We start from the raw sequence: 15,900 nt of genomic DNA, 5'->3' as shown, positions 1-15,900 counted from the left end.
ATCTAAAAAATATTATGAATATTTTAAGTCAGCCGAATCACTTAAAAGTTGTTAATTCTGTTTTACATATTGAAAACCAATGTGTTAATACTTGGAACGGTCATCTAATTGTAAAATTAGTTCACCAATAAATATTTTATTTTAATATCCCTGATACAGAATATGAGCATTCCAGGAGGGCACTTAACATTCACTATCTCGTACTCTAGTTAAGAACAACTCAAACATAAAACCGAACATCTACTTAAAACATTTTTAATCACAAAATTTATTATCCCACGTAAACATAGCACAGGAATCCACAATTAAGTCACTCGACTACGAAAACACGCCATAACATCTTTATCGGGGTTGAATCGATTCTTTTTTTCTTTTAAATCGACTAAATACAATCTGTATCGAGCGTGGCGCCGTCCGATCTGTTTTTATCGTTGTATTATCGAAGACTAATGCACTGCGCGAGATAACACGGACATAAGAGCGGGAGCCGATAAACTCAGTGTGGTCATGTTAAAAATAGTTTACACGCATAGTTCGTTGTCTGCTAGGGTTTGTGAGTATTGTAATGGCTTTTATAAACTGAGAAATTATTTTGTGAAATGGTGTTATGTTTAACAAATGTAAAGATACCACTTATTTAGCATCTTATTTAACAATACTAAAAATTTTGTCGTTGAAAGCTACCCATTTGACAAAGTTTGCCGTATTTTGGAGTAACAATATTAGTTATTAAAATTATTATCATAATTTGGGTTAAATCAGCAACATTTAACACCATTCTTAACTTATATTCAACATCACAATCGACCGATTTGCGACTCCAAACTAAGCACAACCCTATTTTAAACTTACCACTTACAAATTTTCTAAAATTCAAATCCGTGTTATCGTTCGAAACGAATACGTCTTCCTTATTTAAATCGTCATTACGAACTCTTTCGTTCGGCATTTATCGGCTGCGGTCGGCTCCGGGAGATGGCAATAATAAAAATTATCTATACAAATGGGCCCGGATTACTCGGCGACATAAATTTCTACTCGTCCAATGAGAGCTGGTACAAAAGATAAAGGGTCAACGGTTTTAAGGCTGTGTTTTTGCTTTTTTACGGTTTCGTTATTGGGAATTTTCTATTAGCCGCAGGAATGTTGAACACAAATAACTTTAAAGTTAACGATGATGTATCTACTTAAAATATGAAGACAATTTCAATTAATTTGTATAAAATTAAACAACATACAGCGAACTTGTTAACAAGTGCACGGAAAAGAACAAGTACTGGTTCACTTATTTTTATTGTGGCAAAATAAACTCGATAAGCCATCTTATACGCCGATGTTATTGCTTATGATATTTTTATTAAGAGCAACGGTACTGTTATTCACCTTTATTTCCACCACCACGCATAAAATACACGAATAAAAACCTTTTAAAAAAAGTTTAACGGCAAACGCGGCTCTATTCCTAGCTCCTAAAACAAGTGATTGCCAAAGAATAGAGAAATATTTTAAAGTCCAATCGTGTTAAAAAGTATAAAAACGCTGAGATTCGGCCAGTTCGTCGGTATCGGGTGCTCAGCGAGACACCGCCGCAGAGTTATTCGACAAAAATGCTAATTTTCAAATCTCCAACGCGCTCGCCCGCCCGCGATCCAAACGACACCGTACACTTTTTATTTCAAGAAACAAACCGATTTTTATCCCTTAACCCCGTTGCGCTCGCCACACAACACTTTATTACTTTAAAACGGCAATTTGAACAGTAATTTGACGCGATCCACGATAAAAGTCACGTTATTCGATCAACATCGTATAAGTATTCGATCGCAATCGCGAGTTTTCTTTAATTATATAATTTACATTGTGAAGCTCGTATCGATTCCATCTCTCGGTCCTCGCTAGCAATTTCAAAGATACCGGATACCGATTAAACGTGAATTTATTAAAAAAAATAAGTACCGTCGCGTCCCCGTGCGTCGCTTTCTCGCATTTATGAAACAGCTGTAAAAAATATTATGTCGCGTTGATAACAGAGCGGGACAAGTTTATGCGATTTATTCATGAATTCAATTGATTTCTTTCGATTTATCTTTAATCTGTTATTGTCCAGTTGCGGTTGTATACGCACTCGTATGTTATGAAGGGTGTCGGGTAATAAAGAGTGACAAAAACCGTGCACAGGTTCATGAAACTTGTAGTAGTGTTAAGAACATCGATATTAGATTGTAGCGCGATCCATCAAACGCTCGTTAACACGTTGTCGGGTGCGACGCGGCACCGCGCGTCGGCCGTGTTCTTTTTTCAAACCAGTCCCGACTAGTGTTGGGCGCCTGTTTTTGTGAGTCGATCGATTGTCGGTAGTAATTGGTATGGGAGTAGCCGATGTTAAACATGATGTTTGACGGTGGACCGAGTTAATTATTTTCGTGTCGTAGGCGTGCTGCGACTTCTAGATCCTATCGAGTATGGAGATTGTGCCGTAAGTTGTACAGAAAGGAAATGGATCGATTTGACCTGACCGTCTCACTGTAACAATGCTTTGTTAGTTTAAAATTTAATTTGTTTTATTTCATGGGGCCCGGTATAACATGTTATGTTCACATGAATAAAACGCAGACGGCACGTACACGGAATGCAAATAAACTAAAATCAAGATCACTCGATGCTAGCAGTTATAAGTTGTATGCTTTTATTTTTCTCAGTTGGCAATAACTATCTTGAATCTTTTGCGGAAGATCATTATCGTGTACATCTGTTTCGCGGAATGTCGCGGACTCAAATCAAATTACGCATTCGAAATTCGAACGGCGGAATCAAAGGCCAGGCGGTCGATATCACCGCGTGCGCAATCGACATATTAATATTCGATCTATAGGCGTCTCGATGTTCTCGATTCGTATAATTAAAATCGAGATCGATCCGATTGGACGTCGGATTCCGTCACGTTATTCATCATAAGTACCGCCTACTTTTGACGCCTCCAGCGATGCGTGTACGCAACTTTTAAGCTGTTTATTTATGTACATTATCACGTTATCATCAATTTCGCAGTGTATTACCGGTATTGTTATTAAAAAGTGTGTATTCAAATTATATTATAATCTCGTCCGCCGTAATCCCGGGTTATTAATCAAATCGTGGCACACGTGGAGTTATGGGGGGACGTATTATGAAATCGCATGTGTTTTTACTGAAGGCGCGGTGGGGGGGTCGACTCGTGAGCCCGTGCAACGTATCGTCGCGTTTTGCATAGATTTAAAAACTCGATAGTTATGCAAATGTCGAGACTGCCGTGTTTACTTGTTTCTGAGTTACGGCGTGCCACAGTAATAGACCCGCGCCTATCAGAATTAGACTTTTTGTGTGTTCAGCCATTTTTTTAGCGTTTCTGCGACTGCAGCTTGCGTGTCCTAAGGACATATGAATCTAATATTAGGATATTAAAATTGTTTACAAACACGAAATTAAAAGATTTGCGGTGGAATTACTTACGATGAAAGATGGTGGTGATTATTTCGTTGAAATTGGGGAGTGTGTAGTATGTGAAGGTGCTCGATTGCAAACTCGAGTCGGTCACGACTCGAAACTTGAGTGCGTGATGAGTCACATCACTGTTTTATCTTTTTTTTCTCACGTATGTTTGACATTGCCATGGTATTTAGTACCTACATATTAAACATAATTTTATAAAGAAAAAATATTTTTTTGAGATTGCTTACATAATTATGACCACTAATCAACTCACGAATGACTTATTTTCTAACTACTAACTCTTTGAATCAATCATCTTTTGGGTTTTTCCTTTGTAAGTTGGAAATTTGCAATAGCAGTATTACCAACATGAGACCAACAGTATGCCTATAGGTTCAAGTAGATTGAACAGGCGTGATGTGATAAAACGATGAAGATGTCCTACATGAACAAAAGTCACGTTTACATAAAGTTTTCAAAAACTAAGGGCTTTATTCCGCTTTACAGGGGATTATTACTGATATGACTTAAGTCACCTTCTAGAATGACGAAAATATATTGGGTTACCTATCAACTATAAGTACTGCATCATGCAAGGTCTAATTCAACAAACATTACACCAAATGATTGTAACAAATATAGTACCTGAAAGCAACTGTTGAAATTTTAACCAATAAACTATTATTTATTCAGAAAAGCTAAAATCGGAGCTATGAGTTCCATTTTCAAGAGCAATTCTTAGTGCGGAAGTTGTTTTTTTAACAATAAAAAGAATGAAATGTTTAGTCATGGGGTATCTAGTTTGCCAATACAAATTATAAAACAAAAAAGTACCAAAGACTTATTAAACTAAGCATGAGTACCTAAGAACATAATTTTAATTTAATCTATTTTCTTTAATAAATCAAATACTTCAACTAAACAACAACTACAACGAAAAAAAAGGGGTTTTGAGAATAAGTAGTCTCAAAACTCTTTTTTTCGTATATTTGAGTAACATAGCGTTTGATAAATAACAGTGTTAGTGAAATAAGTAATTAGTCGTGAAACGTTTAATTTCCTCGGCTGTATCTCAACGATCGTTGCTTACTTGTGTTTTTAAATACGCATGCCGTTTCAATGGGGTGACTACGAAGGTTGGATGTGGCAATGTTGTACTGAAATAAAGTTAGCAAGTTACTATAAAGAAAAGAAAATGTCAAGTAAATGTACTGATAGTTGTAAATAGTTGTTAATTGTTAACTGTTAACTGTCACTTTAGGCCTTGTATGGTCCGTGAGTAAAAAAAAACTTGATATAAAAGACAAACAGCAATAACAACATATTACGTATAAAAATAAAGTTCCGGCTTAATTCGGTATTGTGATCAACTTTTTATAAGTCACATTGCCGATTTTTTAGCTATAAAGGAAATATGGAAAGTGCATATCTAACTCCTAAGAATTACGTATTCTAAACAAACGTTTGATATAAAAAATAAGTTTCATTACACAAATGAAAGCGCAATTTACAAGAATAATCACAAATTAATTACTTTTTTAGTTTTTGGATAATAACTATAAACCAAATAATTACTCTCTAAAAGTTGCCAATATCAAAAATACCGTATCAAAAACCTCACCATTAACGGCTCACACATGGCAACACCTTATGAATATTAAATCCTACATCAATCATAGTGAGTTGAGATTCGCTGTGCGATACGCCACTCGTTCGCAAGGGCTCCTTTGACGATATTTAGTTAGCACGTAAACTGGGTTAATTAAACAGTAATCAAATAACCGTACTCCATTTGCGAGGCTTTTTCAAGTAGATTTTTTAAGTTTAAGAGGTTTTTACAAGATATTGTATGGTTCAAAAGTACCTATTTTACAATAAAATTTACACGAACTTTCATTTGTAAAACGATCTATTCCTCTTTTGTCGAGATCAGTTAACACTACACCGATTTACTTGTTAAAACTATCGCCGGTTGTACACACTCACAATACGTGGGGCTGATATTATGTGCTTTAATTTTACGTATAGCGACTAGCGTTTACGTAACAAAAAAGGAGATTTTAATAAATTACCACAGGTTTTAAATTTGCAAGACTTACTTCTAACATCCTAACTTGGCTCATAATTGTAGAAGTCTCTCATCCACTCACAATTGAACTTCACTCGTCAACGCTACCTGCTGAATCCGTAAGCCCCTTTAGGATCAATTTTACCATTGCCACAAAACTTAATCAAGAAAGAATTTTGTCATTCTATCAAACAAAACATCTGTCAAAAATCATTAAAAATAATCCTCCCTAAAATTAACCTCCAATCAAAATTACCAAAACATTTTTTGCACTCGCAACACCGTAGATAAGGAACTAAGCGTGGCAACATTTATCGCGGGCTCATACCGGCATCGCGGCTGTACGTTAGTGTTATCGCAGCCGCGTGGACATCTAGATTTATTCGTCATGAAACAGGACACAGCCTAGGAAATGTTTATCTACTACGTACAGCGTTTACTTACAAACAGTTTTTGCGTCTCCATTCGAATGTTTTTCATTGTTAATGTAAATTACTTAGCTATTAGAATCTGTTTTAAATTGTTTGCTGCGACTTGACTTTATGTTAGTACTATCGAATTACTTGAAAACAAATGCATTTGAATTAACTCTTTTCTTCGTATGTAAGCTTCTGCGATCATTTTTTTCTGTGTGAAAAGAAACCCGATTTAAGTAGCCCTTGTGTTAATTCAGGTAATAAACTATCTGAACACCAAAGTTGATCAAAATCCATGAAGTAGTTTTGGCGTAAAAGACTACCTAAATAATCATCACAAACTTTTGCATGTATAATATTCGTAGGACACCATGCTTGTTACATCTGAAGGTGTAAGCAGATGCGTAAACACCTATATCACATTTAAACAAAAAAAAGATTCAATAAAATACCGTCAACTATTTTAATTAAGTAAATCGAATGAGCAAATCAATAACAGAACTAAATTAAAAATACTTAAACCATATACGTATTCGAGTGAGCACGTGTTTTGCACAGCGTAACGATATCGGAATCGAACCAGCGATATGTTAATGTTCGTCCGATCGTGACGCACGACGCTCATCCTGCCGGACACTTGCAACTGATCGCCGCAATGATAGTTAGTTGAGAATATTTTTTATGTGGAAATAGCGTGGTATACAACCGTTGGGAATGAGATAGTTTCTTCTGTTTTATTAAGTAATAAACTTAAATGGAGGATTTGCGCTTTAATACCTTTGATTGTTATCTGGAAGTATTAGGTTCGATTCCCATGCCGGGTGAAATAGTATTGGGTTTTTAATTAATGTTGGATTGTTGAAAAATGTATGACATAGTTTAACTTAGCCTCAGTGGCGCGGTCAGTGTATTCGGCTGCTGACCACGATTCGATTTCCAAGTCGGACAAGATGTGTAAACAGCAAAAAGCGATTGTTTTTCATGCAACTCTGTTTATATCTTCAGGTATTACATGCTGGATGTTTTGTACATATGCTAATAGATATCTTTGAATTTCAAATACACGTATAACATGACCAAAACAAAAACCTTGAAACTGAACTTGAACCATCTTAGTTAACTCGTATACTAATCTATTAATGACTGCTACAAAACATAGTTATCAACATTTGAATTTAATCAGTTTTAATATTCAACTACAGATTACAGATAGTCATCAAGACATATCAGTAGTTTAGAAAAAATATTTTCACAACAATAGTTCGACTATATAAATTGCAAAACCAGTAAAATATTTGAATTGATTTCTTCTGTAACTATTAAACATATTAATATATATTTTTTAATTAATCTAGCTTTTGCCCACGACTGCATCCACTTGGAAAACTTTCCGATAGCGGAAAAAATCCATCGTTTTCATAAATATATAAAAATCTTTCCCGTTGCTGAGTGAGTGAGTGACTGACTGACTGATTCATGGACAACACTACTGAGTGTAGAGGGTTGAAATTTGGTTTGAAGATCTTTTACGGATATACAGTAAACTGACAAGTTTAGGTATACCTACTTAATAGTAATAGGATAGATTATAAATACGTTAAATACATACATACAAACATAAATACATCAAGATGTAACGATAATCTTGTCTGACTTTGTCACTCAACTCTTGTCCGGACAGTTACGGTTTTTTATTTTTATTTGTGGCAACACTGGTAATGGCTCTTGTTTTGTAGTGACGTTAAGACGACGGTTTAAAAATAGTGTGTTCAGATTTGTAGATAATGTTTTGATTTTGTCTTAACTGATGTGTGGATTAATCTTTGTTGAAGAGAAAGTGGGTTCTATTCCCTGTTTGTACAACTGGCGGAACGAAAAAAAAAATGTTCCATGTAAATGATCACTCGTTCTTAATGTGAAAGAATAAATTAAACATTGCATGCTTGAGAGTTCCTTAAAAATTGAAGGGATTTCCCGTGGCCAAAGTGCAGGTCCTAAGATCTAACCCATTTAGAGATTCTGGCTAAAAAACTTAGACCAGTACAGTACCTAATTCATTTAAGTATCATAAAATACTGCGAAGAAAAAATAAAAACTAAAACACACCAACCAACGCCATCTGTTATCAGGCACGCAAAAACTCTACACCTCATTAGAGATTCTAAGGAAAGGTTTGGGAAGATTGTAATAATACTTAGACACACATTAATATTCAATGAATAAGTTTTTATCTCGATTATCAGACCATCGGCTCAGTTCAAGGTGTATCTCGGTCGCCTCGAGTTTTACATCACCACTACCATCGGTGCAATCGATTTCGATTCGAAAACTCACTTTAGTGAGTATTGTCTCGAAATTAACTATTAGACTTATTGACTCGAAATAAATACTTGCAAAATTAGTTACAAAATGGTACAGTACGTGTAATGTTTTCATAAACTATATTATAATATTACTTTCTTATTTATTTTGCCTGACAATGTGTATGATCTCACATATATTTATCTGAAAGCTTTAGAATAAAATAAAACATGCTGACATAATGTATGACAATACAAGCAAGTCATGGTGAGTTAGAGTCCCAAGTGGATCGGATAAGCCGTACACAGACCTTATCTCTCGTATAAGTATGCAGCTCCTTACAAAAACAACTAAACTTTGTAAATGATGAACTTTTCTATACTGTGATTAAATGAATACTCGAGTGTGGGACTCAACCTGCGGGTTACCCAACAATATTCAAATCAGAACTGTCATAACTTAGCCTTTCACGATATCGCTCCAACTATTTACAATACATAAACAAATGGCTGGTATTTACCGTACTATCTGTAGAATACATAAAAGATTAGAGCGAGTTATCAATCGAGATATCGCTAGCCGGACCGCTGGTAGCGGTGCGCGCGTCCTAGGTGATCGCTCATGGGCGTCACAATCACAGATTTGTATCAGCGAGATTGTGACGCGACCGATGCACGACTATTTTAATTGGACCCTGATCTCGGCCCTGATAAATGCTCAACAAGATGGCCGCTTTGTTTTTTCCCTACGTGTGTAGGCACGTGTATGACGCTTGTCGCGCTTGTCGGCCTTGTTCCACACGACATTTAACGTTTAATTCTATTGCTTCATTATATAAATTTTCATTTACGACCGCCACACCAAAGGCAACATGCATTGTTCTCCTGCAATTCGTGAGGTAAGTTAGTCAAAGGGTACCACTAATCTAGCTCATTGTGAAGTTCTAGCCGAAACTATGCGGGCTAGCTTTGAACGAACACATGAGTCGCATGTTTCTCTCTTGTACGAACGCAATGACATGTTTATAAAGACAAAGGGCACAGATGTATATCATTTAACGAATCGACGTTCAGTTTCGCGAGCGCTGCATAAACGACACCGAGTCACGCCATCTATCTGATCGTCCGGACAACCTTTCGCCGAGCCAACAATCACAAGCTTATAACTTATTTAGCGAAAAACAGAAGCTGGAGCGCGACTAACGAACCGCGATAAGCTCGCGTTCAGTATGACGCTAACATTAAGCTGCCAGATAAAGGCAGCATTAGTCGGCCAATCGCGCGTCACCGACCAATCGTAATGACCAATCGGAACGCGCGCACACTAGGATAGCGTGACCCGAACGCAATCCGATCCGAGCGGTGTTCGTTACCGCGAGATGGCGGTCGGTGCGCGGCCGCACCAATCGTCGCGTCCATCTCACTGTCGTGCCCATATAATGATCTTCACAGGGCCAGGAGAATGAAGTTGAGCCTCTCATTAATTGGCGTTTTGAGTCGAGATCGCTGCGCGAAAGATAGGTTAATTCCTCGCTCGGTAGAGATCGTTGTCGCTCAAAAAGGAAGGTGAGCGAGCGTTTTCTGGAAATCAGATCCAATTACAACGGGGCCCGTTAAGTTTTTGTTCTGTTTGCCGCGGGCCCGCTCACGATATTGATGGACGAGCATCGGCGGTAATGACGGATCAGCCGGGCCGGGTGCGCGAACTTAATCTCGACCACATTTCTCGCATTTGTTAAGCCGAGTGGCCGGTGCGCGCGCCCCACCCACGCGGCGACATTTACATAGCGCGGCCACGTCTCAATTAGGAGCGCTAATGTATGCCTCGACTCGCGAGCCCTCCATCTGACTGACGTCGACAGATACGGGACGAAACGTGACGAGTGACGACTATCGCGGGACGTCGCTGCCAACCCGCCATCGCACACCTATTAACAACACTAATAGGAGCCGATATGGCATACGATTCTTTTTGCTCCAACATTTTACATTAAGGTGCGCCGTCAATAGTGTCTGATTGAGTTGTTTGTTTATTTACAGGTGAGGACGAGGAATGGGGAAACGAGAGCGAAGCGATGCCAGGAGAACCGCGCACGCCAAGCTCTGGGGGCGAGCGGCCCGCGTCCAGCGGCGGCGCGTCACCTGCGTCCGGGGGCTCGCCCGCCGCCTCGCCGCCTCGCCTGCGCCTCAACCCCAACCTCGCCACGGACCCCGCGCTGGCCCCGCAGGCGGCGGCGCTCAAGCATGAGCCGCCTTCGCCCTCACCACCGCCACCGCAACCTACTCCAACACAAGCGCGGGACTATCTTGCATTGAGTGCAGCCGCCTTCCCGGCGTTTTTACCCAATGTTCCGAGCTACATGTGCCAACCGTGTGGCATTCGATATTCTTCTCTTAGCACCCTCCAAGCACATAAGGAACATTACTGTTCGAATAGAAGACCTAAGCCGACTGAAGGGACGGATACACCGGCTGATCCGGCTGTGGATGAATCAAGTAGCGACGCTAAGACGCCGCGACCTGCCAGCAAGCAGTACACTTGTACATACTGTAATTATAGTGCAGATAAAAAAGTTAGTTTAAATCGACATATGAGAATGCACTCGTCGTCTCCGGTGAGCAGTGGAACGCCTGCACCAACGCCGACTTCGAACGGTGAAGTAGCCGATAGTCCGCCTGTACAAGACCGCTACTGCGCTGACTGTGACATACGCTTTAGTTCCATAAAAACGTACAGAGCTCACAAAGCGCATTACTGTAGCACGAGACAAGTTGTGAAGCAGGCTCTAGTCGCAGCCGCAGGGCGCGGAGGATCTGCCACGTCGGGGTCCTCACCGCCGTCCCCGGGAGCGACACCTCCGGCACAGAACCAGTACGCCCTCGCGTTGCCTACAAACCCGATTCTCATCGTACCATACTCGTTGCTTCGAAGCGCTAGTACTCTTCCAGGTGCAACACTACCCGACCCGGACACACCGTGCTTCCTGTTACCAAACGGAACCTTCCAGCCGATAAGTCGGGCGTTAACAAATGTTAATAATGATGGAAAAGAATCTGAAGTGCTCAAATCTGCCAACCGGCCTCGAGAACCATCGAGAGATGGTGGCGCTACACCGTTGGATCTCAGTGTGCGCCGCACTCCCGAGTCCGTAGTTACTGATGAACACGAGAAGGAAAATAGAATAAGATCAACAACGCCCGAACAGATAGTGTGCGCTCCATCACTGCCTGGGTCTCCGGGTACTCCGTCGCCCTCCCGAAGGTCATCATCTCCGAGCGCAGAAAGTTCACCAAAGCGTAGACGACGTAACTCTAGAGGGCCGACTCCGAAGCCTCCGAGTGTACCCTCGCCACCAGAAGAGAAATTCACACCGGTAGTTCCACCTGCGATCATACCTCCAGCACTAGCATTGCGGCTAGCGTCAGAGCTACCTGTGAACGCCGTGTCTCCTCAGGTGTTAGTGAAGCAAGGAGTCTCGAAATGTAAGGAATGCAACATCGTGTTCTGCAAGTATGAGAACTATCGCATTCACAAGCGGCACTACTGCTCGGCGGGCGGGGGTGAGGAGCGCGCGAGTCCTGCGCCACCGGAGCCAGGCCCGCCGCCGCAGTACCGTCAGCTGATCTGTCTGGCGTGCGGGATCCATTTCAGCTCGCTGGACAATTTGACGACTCACCAGTCGTTCTACTGCACAAAGAGAGACACTCGGTCGCCTCGCAACGCGCCGGCTGAGGCTCCTCGACCAACCTCAGGGTCGGAAGGTGGCTGGAAGTGTCCTTGCTGCGACGTGGTGTCGCCGACCGCTGCAGCCGCCCAGCGTCACATGGAGGCGCACGCCGGCGTCAAGGCATTCCGCTGCACCATCTGTCGGTACAGAGGCAACACGCTGCGAGGCATGCGCACTCATATTCGCATGCACTTCAACAACAAGAAGCCTGCTGATTTGCAGGTGGGTATTTTATAACAATGTTAGTGTGCGAGTAACTCCTCAAAACTATGATATAATCGTAATAATTACAAGTCCCTTGAAAGGTCACACTGGCCTTATGTTGATTATAAAACTCACTAAAATTAATAATTATTTATGATTTTAAACAGAAATCTCAACTCAACATTGAAATGACCACAAACCGAACCTAACAAAATCTTATTAATTTCAGGAAGAAAGCTACATCGCATGCGTAGTGGAAGAAGACAGTCGTGAGGCGACTTCCCCGAGCCCGGCCGTGGGAGGCGAGCGCGTGCACCGCTGCAGCAGCTGTGCCTACACCTCCACGTACAGAGGCAATGTCGTGAGGCACGCGCGCCTGGTCCACGCCACAGACGAACCAGAGGAGGAACAGACCTCCCCCGTCCCAACAGTGGACATCAAGAAGGAACCGGAACCCGAAATGGAAGAAACCCCCAACTACTGCAAATCCTGCGACATCTCGTTCAAATACGTGAACACTTACAAAGCTCATAAGCAGTTCTATTGCACTGCTAATAACCAGGATGCGACCGCTAATAATAACGTACCAACACCTGCTAGGGTCACCGATACTCCTGTGCTATGAATTTAACTGCTTTAGACAAAACGTGATAATCATATTACGGCAGAACTTCGTCGATAAGAGAAAAATGTAGCAATTGGTGTGACTCCTAACGCCATCTATTGACGAGATGTGTAAAATTTGTCAGCCTGTTTCTCATACAAAATATTTATACGAGTGTTTGGCGAATTTTTGTCGTAATTCAGAGTCCTGAAATTCAATTTGTACTTTGAAATATCGCTAGCGAAACTAATGCTTAAGTTGCTTCACCGGAATTTCTTGTAATTATTCCTAGGGTAAGAATGTATCCTCTCATTTGAAATTAAATGTGCAATAAATTAATGATTATTAAAATTACACTTGTACTGCATATCAATGCCAAATCGATGTTTGAAATTTTCGATTCAATGTTATATATTAAATGTAAAGGCAAAAATATATTTATTTACGTTACTTCATGATATAGTGGCTCAGAAACTTACCATATAATAGTTTGACTAGTGACAAATGGAGTAATGTAACCTGAATATATTTTTGCAGACTCGAGCTCTTGAGTTCATACCTCAATAGAGTACACAGTGGATCAACTCATATGCACGTCTTGATCCACTGTGTACTTAGCTGAGGTGTTGAGGTTCAAAGAGTGTTAATATTGGCTAGTGTACATAAAAGCCCTCAGTAATATAAGATTTTTGTTACTCTGTTATTGTAAATTTCCTAGTTAAAAGTTAAACTTCGTCTTTGTATTAGTATACGGTTAAAAAATATTACCAAAATTGTAAATATATGTAAAGATATTATTAAATATTATTACCATTCGTTTTAAGTGATTGTTCGATTTTGTTGTTAATTTTTGTTTAATATTAATTATTATTAGGCGAATTTATCTACTCCTTAAGCAGGTGCTGATTTGTAATACAGTTTTATTTTACCAGTGTTCCAATTTTCACTATTTTTTCCATTAATTTCTGTAAAATTCCAGTACAATAGCGAAAAAGTACTATATTTAAACTATCCTTTTCAACATAAACTTTATTTACAAACTACTATTATTTTGTCCTCAGTAACACCCATTTTTTAAATACAAGTATCAAGAACTTTCATTTTAAACATATTAATATATTTTCTAGATTATTTCCCAACACTTGGTATTCAATAAAACATAATTTCCAACAAGTATTCAGAATTATTTTTAAAAAAGCAAAAATGTAACTGGCTATTCACAGTATTTAACACTTTCCAAACTAAAAGTATGAAAACGTAAGGTCCTTTGTACATAAGGCTACGAAAGTTTCCGATACTCAACGATTTTAGTCTCTCAGTGACTACGGCCATACAAATTCAGTCGCGGGACAAATATTGTCGACTCGTGTACGATCAATCGATTTGTATGGTGGTAGTCGTTTGAAGACTATAATCCTTGAGTATCGAAGACTTGCGTAGCCTTACGTACAAAAGGTCTAAGGGAAGGTTCCAATCTGACGGAAGATGCGTCGGGCGTAGCCTAAATAGTATGGGATTCGCAACGACGCATCATCGGTTGAGCGTGAACGTGGTCTTTTTCTATACATTTGTCTGTTCTGGCGTTACGCGACCGATAATACACGACGCATGTTCCGTCAGATATGAATCTTCCCTAAGAGTAAATAAGAAATATATAAAATACCATGTTTTGTCAATGCCAAAGCATCGCTAGATATATTGTAATTTGCATTTATAGTTATCTCATTAATATAGTAATAGTTATTAAGTAAATACAAGACTTGTTCCCTACGTATAATATTATTGTAATTTGTGTAACTTTACGTTTTGTCTGTCTGTAAAGGAATGAGTCTCGAATCAGTGTTGCGATTATGAAATAGGTACAAACAATTATGTTGTCGATCTTCCATTTTGTTTTATTGGGACAGTCGTTAGAAATATGACTAGAAAAATGTCACAATTTAAACCATATGGTTATTAATATTTTTAGGAATGTTTTACGAAAGTATCAAGACTATTTGGTTACATTGAAATACAGTTAAACGTTTAATACAAGCGGGAAATCAAAAAACATATTATAACGATGTTTCTTGCTTTATTCTCAAAGTATTTTTTTTCTTCTTCCGCAAACTCAAAAATGATGTCCCAGATTATATTTTATTTATTGAAATAATGTATAATGTTGGTCATATTTGAACGACTGTCCAAAATAGTAGTATACACGTAAAAATCATGACATTTAATGAGAACTTAAATCTTTGAAAGAACGGAACAGCATCTGATGTTATGTGCCATAACTGTGTTCTCAGTAAAACATAGTTTTAATGTAGGGACTTCATCTCGAATAAAAACATTTGTTTCGTATGATTTAATGTATGGCTTAAATGATTCTACATTTGGTTTTGATGATAAAATTCCATTTAATCTTATACTGTCTTTTTAAAATACCAATAATGTTGTGTATTTTAATCTTTTCTTCTTACAAATCTTTTCAGCGACTACTATACCTACTATTCCATTTAAATAAAAGTAAAATTTCAAAGTAGGTACTAGTAGCGTCATCTAGTGCTGAAAATACTAAAAAAAAAGTAAATGTAATGTTTCAATAATTTTGTTGTTAGTTGTTAAATCATTTAAGCCATACATTATTTATCTCCAATGTTAAAATGCAACATTATTATTAAGAAGTTGAATTAAAGTGATAATAACGATTAATGAAAGTAAACTGATGTAGGCATACAATGATATTGTAAAAATACCGCCAGACAATAAATTATTTATCACATATTATATTATTCTTTTTTATTTTAATACAAACCCTCTCCCAAAAATAAAAGGATGTAGAAAGAAAACTTAGAGAACCTAATATACCGATTAAGCTTAAAATAACTGTAACAATTATTATGAAATGATTACGACAGAAATTGTTAATGAAATGTTTCCCTGGTTCGATTCCAGGTCTTTCACTACACGCATCTGATTCACCATTAGCTGAGCGTTAGCATGGATAGTACTTTGTAAAAAGACAACTATTTTCCCAAGAAAAACATTACTCGGCCAAAACAATGAAATATCAGCTAATTAAACGGTTAGCATAAATTATAGTACTGTTTAGTAGCACGAGATGTCGCTA

The 15,900-nt window shown here is 38.8% G+C and overlaps 1 protein-coding gene across 3 annotated transcripts in view; it reads left to right on the top strand.

Annotated features, from left to right (window-relative positions):
• The window catches only part of ush (Zinc finger protein ush), a 209,894-nt gene extending 194,343 nt beyond the window's left edge, over positions 1 to 15,551 (top strand). For all 3 annotated transcript variants that reach the window (XM_076135790.1, XM_076135789.1, XM_076135791.1), the window contains exons 2-3: positions 10,293 to 12,202; positions 12,414 to 15,551. In XM_076135790.1, coding sequence (XP_075991905.1) covers positions 10,293 to 12,202; positions 12,414 to 12,809 — 2,306 coding nt within the window. In that variant the 3' untranslated portion in view covers positions 12,810 to 15,551. The remainder of the gene's footprint in view (positions 1 to 10,292; positions 12,203 to 12,413) is intronic.
• The last annotated feature ends 349 nt before the right edge of the window (positions 15,552 to 15,900 follow it).

Source organism: Anticarsia gemmatalis, chromosome 3, assembly GCF_050436995.1.
Source record: "Anticarsia gemmatalis isolate Benzon Research Colony breed Stoneville strain chromosome 3, ilAntGemm2 primary, whole genome shotgun sequence".
Taxonomy (NCBI): domain Eukaryota; kingdom Metazoa; phylum Arthropoda; class Insecta; order Lepidoptera; family Erebidae; genus Anticarsia; species Anticarsia gemmatalis.
Note: the sequence above shows the minus strand (reverse complement) of the source record. Positions and strands in the feature narration are given on the sequence as shown.